Genomic DNA, 13,878 nt, shown 5'->3' with positions numbered 1-13,878 from the left:
GGCAGAAACGCAGGAAGCTGGAATGTGCAACTTTATTCTGTGCTGGCGTCTCCGCTGGTTTCACAACTCAAAGAGGTGCGTATACTAGCTGTATATTGTCTTTTCCTCCAGTTTGCAGCAACACAATCTTGTTTCTGCAAAGAAGTTTGTTATGTTTTCCGCAAAAACGTCTGACATGTTTACGTTTTACGTGGCATGAAAACTTGAAAAAGCAGAAATCCGATTTGAATAGGATTCAGACTACCTAAATATGATCGGATTTCAATCAGATTTGCATACAAATCGGATTTGGGCTGACATGTGAATGAGAACATCTGAATGAGGCAAAAGAACGCTTATGGACACACAAATCGGATATGAACAGTTGCGATATGACTGTGTGGACAGTCAGTTATTCAAATCCGATTCTATCCAGATGTGGACAAATTCAGATTTGGGCTGACAGTCTGAACGAGGCTTTAGTGTCATGATACATTTTGCATTAGTCATTATCAAAGGTGCAGTTTTTGAAACTACAGTGGACTCAGTGGACTCTCAGTAAAACATAATAAACATTTGGGGCCAAAAATCATTTAGACACTTTGACCTGACTATGTTTTGTTAAGTTAAGTGTTTTTTCTTTAATTGCTAATGCGAACTTTTACACCACAGACTAAACAAAATTAAGCATTGCTTGGTAACTGGTTGACCTAAATTGGTATTATCTAATTGTGTACTTAAATTCAACAGCTGACAGCTATTCAACCTAGTTCATTGCATACTTTTCTCAAGCTGAATTTGTTGACACAGTTTAACTCTTCTATGACTTCTTGTCATTTTATTACCATTTTTTAAACTAGCAAATAAACTGATAATGTGAGAAATGTTGAAGGTGAATACATTTTGGTTTGACTGTATGAGTCATGACTGTACCATACATTACTGCATGTTAACATTTATTTTTTACATATTGAATTATATAGCATTTTCACAAACAATGTACTACAGTAAAATATGTTAACCTTCCAGAGTAGAAGTCAAACCATCATTTCTTTAAATCTGGAATTATGCTAAATTAAGCGCAAATTTGCATTACTGCAAAACTGTATTTATTTTTTGTTACCTGAATGTCTTCTCTGCTGGCCAAAAAATGGCCGATTTCTCTAAAAACTTCCTATTCTACCGTTTAAGAGCATTGTAACAGGGAAACAACAGGGTGGCAATACAAAGTCTAAATTAGCTCTAAATACAGTCGAGGTCAAAAGTTTACATACACCTTGCAGAATCTGCAAAATGTTAATTATTTTCCCAAAATAAGATGGATCTTACAAAATGCATGTTATTTTTTATTTAGTACTGACCTGAATATGATATTTCACAAAAAATATGTTTAATTACAGTCCACAGTAGTAAATAATAGTTGAATTTATAAAAATGACCCTGTTCAAAAGTTTACATACGCTTGATTCTTAATACTGTGCTGTTACTTGAATGATCCACAGCTCTTTTTGTTGTTGTTGTTGTTGTTTAGTGATAGCTCATGAGTCCCTTATTTGTCTTGAACAGTTAAACTGCCTGCTGTTCTTCAGAAAAATCCTTCAGGTCACACAAATTCTTTGGTTTTTCAGCATTTTTGTGTATTTACATATTTTTGTATAGGTAAGAAGGAAAGCCCTAAATCTCTTTAATCTGAAAATTATAATAGTAGAAATTTATATCCAAACGTAACGGTGGAATGTGTATAATAAAACATCAAAATAAGAAGAACTATTTAAGAATACAATATGAAAAGAAGAGTTAAGACAGTTTAAAATAGTGTCACTTTTTTGAAGCACAGCTTCTTTCCATACCACAATTACTGGCCATGTTGATGCTAAGAAAGACACTTAATTAAGTTTCCTAATTCATCCTTGTGTAAGCTTGTACCCTATTTATAGTCTTCTCTTGGCAACTAATGCCAAGAAAGACTTGCCTATTATAAAGTGTTGTTAAGGCATCCACTGGGCGGATCGATAGAGAGACAGAGGGATTGACATATTTCCTCAATTTAAGCCCTGGAGGACTCAGAAGACGTTACATTAACATCATATTTTATTTATAAAGTCAATAAATGGTAATTAAACACTGCTGGCCACCAAAATCTTTTTCATTCAGGTGTTCACAGGTTTATGGCTTTAGACAAGTCTGAAATTAAAAGCCTCTCCACTGTTTAACAAGTTTTAAAAAGGTGCTACAAAAGTAGTAAGGTCTAGAAGAAAATGTCATTCATGACAAACACTTATGAATTTTATCTTTGCCAAACAATATTGCCAGTGTTCTTTGCATGGGAATTACATGTAATGTGCACTTCAAACCAAACGATGCATGCATACATATACTTATAAAACACATGAGAGTCTTGGGAAACTCAAAGAAGCAACAAAAAGACATAACCATAATCCATTTCATACTCTATGCTCCTTAATAAAAATATTTTGACATTTATACACAAATCTACAGCTCTCTCTTTGCTCATCTCTCATATTCAGCTCAACTGCGAACACAAGTGCCTTTGTGCACCATTATCACAGTACACAATAGGGCAATAGGCTGAATGGGTAGTTGGAGTAGATTACATTAGAGGACATCATTGAACAGATATGAAACTAACTCTGCAAGAAGCTGCATTAGACCCATAGAGCTTCAGCTCACATTGAAAAAACTGCTTTAGAGTGAGATGAGTGCAGGGTGTGGACTAAGAATAAAGAAAATCATTGTGAATGATTCATTTGCCTAACCAAACCATAATGAATAATCATATTTCATGCAATTTGCATATAGACCGAGATTTTGATTTATTCCAGCTTAATAAGTGATAGTATGCTTTACAAACTCATGTTCAGGTTCAGCTTCAGTCAACAATCTGAATTACATAACCATAAGGTTGTATTATTTTAAACTCATTATATATAATTAATTAATACTTATTGGTAAACTCATCTGTCAGTCAGATTCAATAACATTCGACAATGAGACAGGAAAGTGAGGTGTACTGAACAAATAAATACACATTAAACAAATATGAATATGATCCAGAGGCCACACAGAGCAAATGTGAAAATGAAAATACATCCGTTTGCTAGTTCACCAGCACTTTAAAAGCCACAGGTAAGTCATTTGTTTATAAGGGAACAACGTGATTTGCACCATCATCATATTTGACTGTCAAATGAGTATTTGACAACAAATTAGTAGAGGTTTCTATTAGTCAAGCTTTGTGAGTTGTTCAAAAAAAGAGAGAAACGCCAGTGGTCTGCATCAGGCTACAACATAAAATCAATATTTACAACTATCTAAGTTACATTTCTTAATGTAATAAAGAGCTATTAGATGCCTGGATGACTAGAGGTAAAAGACTTACAAAAAGAGAAAGAGATGCAGCATCCTCCTGTCAGTCATATTAAATTATAAACGTTTTAGGTGGCTTTATGTAATCTTTGTGGCAGATTAATATTGCTACAGCATTAGCAGCCACATTCCTCTATTGGATCGTATTGGTGTGCAGTGTGATCAAAACGAACAGAAAACATGCACTGATGCGATTCACTAAAGACTACTTGAACAAAATCGCCCACCTTTACACGCAAGCTCCACTAAACACGAAATACATGATTCATTGATCGTTTCATCCATCATAAATCGACATTAGTGCATCAGTTTTGAGTTATTCTCAGTGAATGTGACGCGTGCTGGAGGATGCTGCAGTTTTGTTATCAAACAGTGTTCACACACATGCTGCTTGAAACGGGACTGCGGTACCTTTGGCCAGCATCGCTCTCAAAAGAACCCATCGTCCGAACCGGCACCGCAGAATTGAGCCAAATGTGCTCGAAGGATTTCCTGGCTTCGGTCTTCACGTCCGGGTCGATTTCGGACGGCGACTCGGTTCTTTTGGCACCTGCCATTCTTCTTCAGGCTCACAAGTTACCGCCAGCAGAGATGGACGGGACAGTCAGCGCGGGCTCATGCTTCACAAATGCACCTGCTGCCGAACGCGCGTATCGCGCTCACGACGCCGATGAGGGTAATCACACACTCTCGCGAGTGAAGAAGTGAAACGCGTGGAGTCTTCAGTGCTCAATATGATCTGAAGATTCTCCAGCCTACAGCCTCAACTGCGCAAGTCCAGCTAACAAGTGTATCTGAACCGAATCACATTACCACATCAAACCCAAGACATCAAGCTGACATACGCATTTTCATAACACTGCATAATACAGTCTTTCCGGTAAGAAATCAATGGAAGGATCAAAGGTGAAGATAATGGGCTGTATATGATATGTATTTTTAAAAACAACATCATTATCTGTACCTGGAAATGTTTAATAATAAAATGTGAGGGTAGAAAGAAACTGAATTTCAAACAAATTCAACCAAACACTACTGCAACACTATCAAATTATATTACTTAGTAAAGAGCACAAGCTTTTTTTCCAGATTAATAATAGCCCCTTTCACACATAAAGTCTTTACTGGTAAATTATCATTAAGAGATCATGTGTTAACAGGACATTTTCAAAAAATACTGGTAAATGCTTTATCAATTTACTAGTAAGGGAAGTTACCAGTAAATTACCGGTATGATGCTGTGTGTGAACTCAGAATGAAGATTACCGGTATGAGCATGTACGAGATCAGAATGTGCTGACATAAGATGTCTACTCTGGGCCAATCATAACATTCTGACGCAGGTGATGCATTTACTCCACACTGTGTATTTCGGTTTGAAGTTGTCTAATGCGATGTCTCTGGGACAAAAGCTGCTGCATGAATGTGAACGTTTGACACAAAATATTACCGGTAAATTTGTTCTGGCAATCATCAACAAAATCACTGACTGTGTATACTTCATGTTTACAAGCACAAAACCGTGAGGCTCAGCCATTAATGCCGAGTTCAGACTGCACGATTTTCAAAGCAATCGCGTCACAGATGTTTTCACACTGCATGACTATCTGGGGTAGCATTCCGTCGCCGCTGTGTTCACACTGCACAATGGATCGGCGACAGGGGGTTTCACACTGCATGACTTTACAATAGGAAGAATCGCCGACAACTTTGTCCCGGTCCGCAAACTACGTCTCATAACCAAACACACGCGAGAAGTGACATGGAAACAATGCAAGGTCAGGTGTGCAAGTTCTCACGTGAGACTGGGATTATTATAAAAAAAATGGCAGCCCGCAAGAAGCTTTTCATACAAATTGCATGTGCACTCATTTGCAGCGAAAAGAAAAGAAGCCGAAGCTATGCTTGTTGATATTGTGGTCTATACCTTCGTAACTCCTCCCCCAACTTCCTGCTGGCCTGGATGTTGCTGTCTCATTGGCTGTAGGTAATCGCCAATGTTATTTTCAGTCAGATCACCTTTCACACAGCATTATTTTGAATCGCCGACAGGTCCAGATATTTAGCATGCCAAATATCTCACGGGTGTCGGCGACACGTCGGCGATTCTCTCAGATCACGTCTTTGATAGTTCACACTGTGTGATTGTCACTCGCGTGAACGAGCACCGATTTGCCTGTGATTTCGGGCATTTGTCGGCGATTTCTCAAAACCTGTCGGCGAGTCAAAATCGGGGCTAAAATCATGCAGTCTGAACTCGGCATAAGAGGTAATTTCTGTTTAATGATGTCACAGAACTTACCAGTATTTTAAAATGGATTCGTGAATGGTGCTTTATAAGTAAAAGGATGGAACGCCATTGCCTGTGTGAACAGCGCATTTTTCTATTTAATGGTGAAGTTGTTCCAGTAATTTTACGGCAATTTACGGTAGTACTGTGTGAAAGGAGCTAAAGTCTTTACTGGTAAATTGCCGTTAAGAGATCATGTGTGAACAAGACCTTTTCAAAAATAGTGGTAAATTCCAGTAAGGGAAACTCTTACATTACCAGTAAATTACCAGTATGATGCTGTGTGTGAATGCAGAATGAAGATTACATATACGAGCACGTACTAGTTCAGAACATGCTGACGTAAGACGTCTACTCTAGGCCAATTACAACATTCTGACGCAGATGACGCATTTACTCAACACTGTGTAGTTCGGTTTAAAGCCACCTATAGGCAGTCACACACTGGACGAGATGTGCACATCTAGAACAACTCGTACAAGAGTACAACATGACGTAGCTGGGTGTCGCGGGCAGACACCGAATTGTGCCGCCAGTGTGAGTACACTCGTAGAAAATAATGTGTTCGATTTTTAAATATCATAACATTCTGACGCAGGTAATGCATTTATTGCACTTCGTCGAGTGTAATACAATGTTGCTGGGCCAAAAGCAGCTGCATGAATGTGAATGTTTGACACAAAAATGCAAACAACAACAATCGTTACACCTCTCAATGTTTACAAACATAAGACAGGGAGCCACAGCCATTAAGAGGTCATTTCTGGTTAATGATGTCACAAAATTTACCAGTATTTTGAAACTGATGTGTGAATGGTGCTTTACCGGTAGTAAGACAGAACTAAAGGTGGTCACACTCTGGACAAGTGCACATCTAAAAGAACTCGTACAACAAGTACAACATGACTTGGCTGGGTGCCGCAAACAGACGCTGAATGGCGCCACTGGTGTGCATATGCTCATAGAAAATAATGTTCAAATTTTAAAGTCATGGCACTCCACGGCACTCTGCTTCTCCTCCTATGTTCGACTACCTTAATACGATGTCAGAAACAGCTGCACACATGTGAACGTTTGACAAAAATGAGAACATTAACAAAAACACTGACCATGTATACCCCTCCATGTTTACAAACAAGTTACAAACAAGACTGGTAGGCGCAACCATAAAGAGGTCATTTCTGGTTAATGATGTCACTGAATTTACCAGTATTTTGAAACAAATGTGTGAATAGTGCTTTACCAGTAATAAGACAGAACGTCTTTGCGATTGTTTAAAGGTGCCATAGAATGGAAAACTGTATTTACCTTGGCATAGTTGAATAATAACAGTTCTGTACATGGACATGACATACCATACATGACATATAGTCTCAAACACCATTGTTTTCTTCTTATATAAATCTGGTGTTTGCAAAAGACTATTGAAAAATAGGCTAATCCTAACATAACAGCGACTATTATGTAAGAGTTGCGATCATTAATAGTTATGCCGCCAACATTTGCATAGCCGAATCATCAGAAGTTCTGCAGCTAGGCTATTGTAAAAAAAACAAAGCGAGGACAATAGCAAAAATGGCAGATCACAGGAATAAATGTTATGTTCCAGGTTGTGCAGGAGATGTTTAGTGCAGGGATGGTTGGTGGCTGTACTCAGAAAGGCAAGGAAAACAAATAAGGCAATCTAATAAAATAAGGCGAGCCACTGAAGGGACATGGTTAGCTTACTGCTAGCAGTAGCCTGTTATATTGCAGCACAAGATTTCACTTACCACATAAATGGAGAGCTGGAGAGATGACTGCACGGACGATGGCGAATGATTTACAGATCCTGAGCATCACTAACAAGCATCTAAACTTATGTGGTAAGTACTGCCGCTGCAGTATAACCTTACACAGAGCACATGCAATCCCAGAAGTGAAAGTAAAATGATAAAGCGGCAGTTTCAATTAACCACATATTAATAGCAGCTCGATCTCTGTGATTAAATATATATTTTCCTCTATGTGCAAACTACTAAAATGAGCTGCTCTGTGAAACAGCCAATCAGAGTAGAGCTCATCATTATAATTCATGAACCTTCCAAATAAGGTAATAACAGACCATTTCATTCTAGGGACATATCCTTGGGTTGTAAATGGATCTGTAAAACCAGAATTTTCCCCTCCCATTGGCGCTTTTATGGAATTGCGCTCTATGCTTGCTAGGGCATTGCTTGGCTGTTTTGCGTAGTTTCTGGTCTCCAGAGTCTTGTTATGCAGTTGCTAAAGCATTCTGGGTGGTTGTTAGGAAAATGCTGTGTGTTTGCTTGAGTGTTTTGTGTAGTTGCTGGTCACCTGGGTGTTGCTATGCAGTTGCCCAGTATTCTGGGTGGTTGTTAGTGTGATGCTGTGTGGTTGCTATAGTGACTGGGTGGTTGCTAGGACACTGCAAGGGTGTAAAGTCTATGGGATTTTATCCCACATGGTCCACCAAGTGAAAATTGTAAGCAAGAGTGCTTAGAAACACAATATCACACCTCTCCTCAATTCAAGTCAAGCCATGTTTATTTGTTTGTGTATAGCTATTGTGGGGTTTACTGATCACACTGTTAAACTGATAAAGTGAGACATATTTTGATTACAGTTCAACACTACATTGCCCTTTTCGCTGTGACATTAAATATGTGTACTGACCAAAAGTTAGCATTTACCCTTAAGAAACTGTTTAGGCTTATTAATATTCAAGTACCTACTGTACAGTGTACCTCCAGAGACCAAACACCTTTTATATAAATGATAACAGCACAAGCGCTTGGAAGCACACATCAGCATGTCGCTGTAAGCATTCAATCTTCTCATTAAATCTTCACGAATAAAGAGAACGGCCCATCGGCTGGAGTGGGAGTCTCTGTTCTCTCTCAGTCTCTGCACTGAGGATGGTGATTATGTAACAGTAGATTATGAGAACAGCAGACAGGGGATTCCACCAATGAAACATCACAGTGACACCCTGTGGTCAGAGGAAGAGCTATACTCATCTTCCCAATCCTCACAGAGACAATGTTATTGTTACTGTCAGAGAATTATTGATTTTTATGAGCTCAGGAGGCGTCAGGAAACATCTCAATGACATCTTGGACATTCATGACAAGTTTTTTTTTTTTTTTTTTTTTTTAAAGAAAGATTTTTGTTTAGGCTAATCAAGTTCAAATGTTCTCTGCAAAAAAAAAATTTCTCCAGTAAAATAAATGCATTAATAAAAAATAAATTATCCTTGTTAATTCTCCTCTATTCCATCTATATAGCTAACCTGTACACAAATTGTGTCTGTTTTTGTTTATTTATATATAGCGTGTGTACTTTATTCACATATCTTTATCTGTGTGTTGTTGTTGTTTCTGTGTACTAGAAGCTTCTATCACCAAAACAAATTCCTTGTATGTCAAACATATCTGGCAATAAATCGCTTTTTGATTCTGAAAATATCTAAACATTCTGAAAGCAAGATGAATTTATAGACTAATTTGGAGTAGATGTCACAGTTACATTATATGCAGCTGCGCGCATTGTGGTGGCAGAAAAACACTGGTAACAAGTGGAGGGAAACGGGTAAAATCCATGGAATGAGAGAAAAAAAATAGTGTTATGCCTTTGGATGTGAGAAACAGAATGCAACTCATTTTTAAAGAACACTGTCATCAAAGACGCCATTTGAAGCTCAACACAGACGTTTAAATCAACAGACTATGGATGAAACCTACTATAATTACCTACTTGTAAGGCATAAATTTGATTTAAACAATAGGTCTACATATATTATAGGGGACATATTGTATTAGCCCTAGAGTTACAGCATGAAATATTATTTAAACCTATAACATTTTACAAAACATTTACCTATTTTAACTCACAATTGTGACTATTTTTCTCATAAATGCAAGTTTGTATCTCCTAGTTCACTCGATTTAACTCAATAATAGCGAAAAGTGTTGGATATAAACTTATGAATTCTGACTTATGACCTTAGATTTGTGAGATACCGTATAATCTCAGAATTGTGAGAATAATTGCAGAACTATTAAATACAAACTTAAATATACCTTTTTTCAGAGAATATAAATATATGGAATATAACTGCAAGTTATCCGTTTCTTTATTGTTTTTTATGCACTGCAGTACGTTACTAAAGTGAATAACAAAATTTACACTGTTCTTTTTTTTTTTAAAGATTTTACATATTTTTGTATAAATCCAACATACAAAAATAAAAACCCTTAATACTATACAAGTAAAGTTTAAGTGAAAAGTTTGCCTTGCAGAATCTGCTAAATTATTTTACCAAAACAAGAGGGATCATACAAAATTCATGGTATTTTTTATTTAGTATAGACCTGAATAAGATATTTCATTTTACATATAGTCCACAAGAGAAAATAATGGTTGAATTTATAAAAATTACCATATTTAAAGTTAAGATACACTTGATTCTTAATACTGTGTTGTTTCCTGAATGATCCACAGCTGTGTTTTTTTGTGTTTGTTTGTTTAGTTATAGTTGTTCAGAAAAATCCTTCAGGTCCCACAAATTCTTTAGTTTTTCAGCATTTTTGTGTATTTTAACCCTTTCCAACAATGACTGTATAATTTTGAGATTCATCTTTACACACTGAGAACAACTAAGGGACTCATATGCAACTATTACAGAAGGTTTAAAGGCTCACTGATGTTTCAGAAGTCATCTAACGTATTTTGTCTTCTGGGAAACATGCAAGAATCTTCTGTAGCTTCTGAAGGGCAGTACTAAATGACAAAAAGATGATATTTAGGCAAAATAAGAAAATTGTACACATCTTCATTCATTCATTGATAAAGTGAAGCTTTTAGATAATTTAGATCATTTCTTTCCTTCTTTTTATAATCTTCATGAACATTAATAATGATGTGGTCTCTGAATGTATTTCGAATTAACAATAACAAAATTGTCCATAATTTAGCTCAGCTGTTGTGCTGACTGTCTAAACCAGGGGTCCCCAAACTAAGGCCCGGGGGCCGAATGCGGCCCGCCCCCACATTTGGACCGGCCCTCTGAACAATGCCAGAGACATATTTTGAAAATTAAAAATTAAAAGGAAAAATTTTAAATATGATTTACTCATATCTTGATAATAAAGGTTGGCTTTCAAACTAAAATTTGTTAGTTAATTTTCGTTTAATTTTAGTTATTAACATTCAACATAACGTGTCATCGCAATCGAACAGGTGATGCGCAAGCCAGCTAGATGACAAAATGACTCAATAGCATTTGAGGTGAAACTAGCACTGCTTGTGGGACAGGTGCAAAAGCAAGACTTCACTCATCTCCCAGTTACCCAAAGTTTTTCAGCTGAGAAACCAGTGGCCCCATTTCCAGGTGAAAAGTCTGTGGAAGCGCTGAAAATGATGAAGGCAGAGTTTGACGTGTGATTCAAAAAACACAGTTGATTCTTGAATCGATTTAGCTTGACAAGCCTCTCAAGGCTACGGTTCTCTTGGTTGGTTGTGCATCTTTTTCTTCTACACTTTTTCCTTCCACTCAACTTTCTGTTAACATGCTTGGATACAGCACTCTGAAAAGCCAGCTTCTTTGGCTAAACAATGTTTGTGGCTTACCCTCCTTGTAAAGGGTGTCAGTGCTTGTCTTCTGGACAACTGTCAGATCAGCAGTCTTCCCCATGATTGTGTAGCCTAGTGACCAAAATGAGAGACCATTTTGACGGCTCAGGAAACCTTTGCAGGCGTTTTGAGTTGATTAGCTGATATGTCACCATATTCTAATTTTTTGAGAGTGAATTGGTGTTTTTTTTTTTAATGTGAGCCAGATCATCACAATTAAAAGAACCAAAGACTTAAACTACTTCAGTCTGTGTGCACTGAATTTATTTAATACACAAGTTTCACAATTTGAGTTGAATTACTGAAATATATGTGACCCTGGACCACAAAATCAGTCATAAGGTTAAATTTTACAAAACTGAGATATAAACATCATAAGAAAGCTCAATAAATAAGCTTTCTATTGATGTATAGTTTGTTAGGATAGGATAATATTCGGCCAAGATACATCTATTTGAATATCTGGAATCTGAGGGTGCAAAAAAATCAAAATACTGAGAAAAATTACCTTTAAAGTTGTCCAAATTAAGTTCTTAACAATGCATATTACTAATCAAAAATTACATTTTGATATATTTATAGTAGGAATTTTAAAAAAATCTTAATGGAACATGATCTTTACTTACTTTCCTAATGATTTTTGGCATAAAAGAAAAATCAATAATTTTGACCCATACTATGTATTTTTGGCTATTGCTACAAATATACCCCAGCGACTTAAGACTGGTTTTGTGGTCCAGGGTCACATATGAACTTTCTAATTTATTGAGATGCACCTGTATATCTTTTGATAAGAAATTATCCTTTTTCTGTGTGGTGCATAACAAAATAAACTATTCTAGCATTAAAAGGTAGAATAAATACAGGTAAAATCATAATAAAGTAACTAGTAGTCAGTCCAGCCCATGGTATTTTCTTTTATAAACCGACCGGCCCCCCATTAAAGAAAAGAAAATTATGTGGCCCTCTCAAAAAAAAAGTTTGGAGACCCCTGGTCTAAACGAAAGTGGTTTGATAATGGATAATGAGAAGTAACCCTCTGTTAAAAATTTGACTGCATATACTATAACTATAGTCCGATCAAATAGAAATGCTCCTCAAGATAATAACTACACATTTGGAAATATATGATGGGGTATAAAGTGGTGGCTTATCTTATGCCTGTGGTAAAACACATTAACTAAATGTTGTACACCTGTTTATGCTATATGTCTACTTAATTGTTTCTGCTGTTAATTACAAATGATTTGAAGGCAAGCAAACAAATGTTACGTAAATTCAAGAATGCACAATTCTCAGCAAAGCAATCTGACAGAACAGACCACTAATCACTAAACCATTTCCCCGTTCAGAACAGCAGATGGAAGTCTTGAGTGTAGAGATGATTTCATGTCACTACACATTAGCACAGAGCTAAGAGCTCCAGATTCCCCCAGCAGCTGCCTGAATCAGTGCTAGAGCCCCACCGTGCGCAGTCAGCTCACAGCACCAGGCAAAACAGCAGCAAACCCGCCTGTGAGAAACAACAGACGCTGCAACGCCTCTAACGCTCTTCTACAGATATAATATACACCAAAGTATTGGATTCCTCATGCCTTCAGGCATAATATGACATCCTTATCCAAGCTTGATACAGCATGTGCAAGATGCTTCAGTCGGGGGTCTGGTGGGAGAATCACGCGGAGAAATCCGATGGATTTTACAGATGGATGATTCAGAATATGGCTCTATGCACTACACAAGTTCCATGTTATTGCATTTTATTAAAGGGAAGCAGAGATGGAAGGACCAAGACAAAGACAGTCCAAAAGACATCTAAATGAGTGGAACCATTGCTGGCTGTATAATTCAGAGATTTCATGGCACATTTCACGAGAAAATTAAGCATCTTAGTGGGGAACAGAAGCACTACAAAGAGAAAAGCATGAATAATTGACTTGAAAAAAGAATCAGCTGTGCAGTAGGTAATAAACAAGTGAGAATGTGTGCAAAAGCACTCACAAATAAATAAATAAATAAATACATAAATATGTATTAATAGTACGAAAATACAACAATAATTGCATATTTTTATCAAACACGATTGATCATACCTAATTTGTAATCATAAAAACCATTGAATTCTTGTGAAAATGACTAAAAGGCTGTATTTTAGACATTTGGGATTTCAGTTTTTTGGCATATAATAAAATATAACAATAAATGAAAGCATTATCACTGATACCAAGACTAAAATGCCTTTTATATGTATTTTATTTATTCATTTGAGGATAAATTGAGTAGTTAATTTAACATTACAGTATACTTGAATGCCAGTTGTATCAGCCAGTTGAAAGTGTTGGATCAGTAAGATTTTAAATGTTTTATGTAAAGAAGTTTCTTCTGCTCATCAAGGCTGCATTTATTTGATCAAAAATACAGAAAAAACTGTAATATTGTGAAATATTATTTAAGTGTAAAATAACTGTGAAATGTGAATATATTTTAAAATTTAATTGTAATGCTACGCTAAATTTTCAGCATCAATTTTCAGCAACATCCTGTCTTCAGTGTCACATGATCCTTCAGAAATCATTCTAATATGCTGA

At 36.6% G+C, this 13,878-nt stretch overlaps 1 protein-coding gene across 6 annotated transcripts in view; it reads right to left on the bottom strand.

Annotated features, from left to right (window-relative positions):
* Nucleotides 1-13,878, bottom strand: part of kcnt1b (potassium sodium-activated channel subfamily T member 1b) — a 103,464-nt gene that overhangs the window by 65,877 nt on the left and 23,709 nt on the right. Inside the window, exon 1 of one of the 6 annotated variants that reach the window (XM_073839557.1) lies at nucleotides 3,778-4,181. The exons of the other annotated variants lie outside the window; for them this stretch is intronic. Within the exon in view, the coding sequence (XP_073695658.1) occupies nucleotides 3,778-3,923 (146 nt within the window). The 5' untranslated portion in view covers nucleotides 3,924-4,181. Of the gene's footprint in view, nucleotides 1-3,777; nucleotides 4,182-13,878 lie in introns of those variants that run through there. 6 annotated transcript variants of the gene reach the window in all.

The sequence above is a fragment of the Garra rufa genome, chromosome 5, assembly GCF_049309525.1.
Source record: "Garra rufa chromosome 5, GarRuf1.0, whole genome shotgun sequence".
NCBI classification, from domain to species: Eukaryota; Metazoa; Chordata; class Actinopteri; order Cypriniformes; family Cyprinidae; genus Garra; species Garra rufa.
This window is presented reverse-complemented; position numbering and strand designations above follow the sequence as displayed.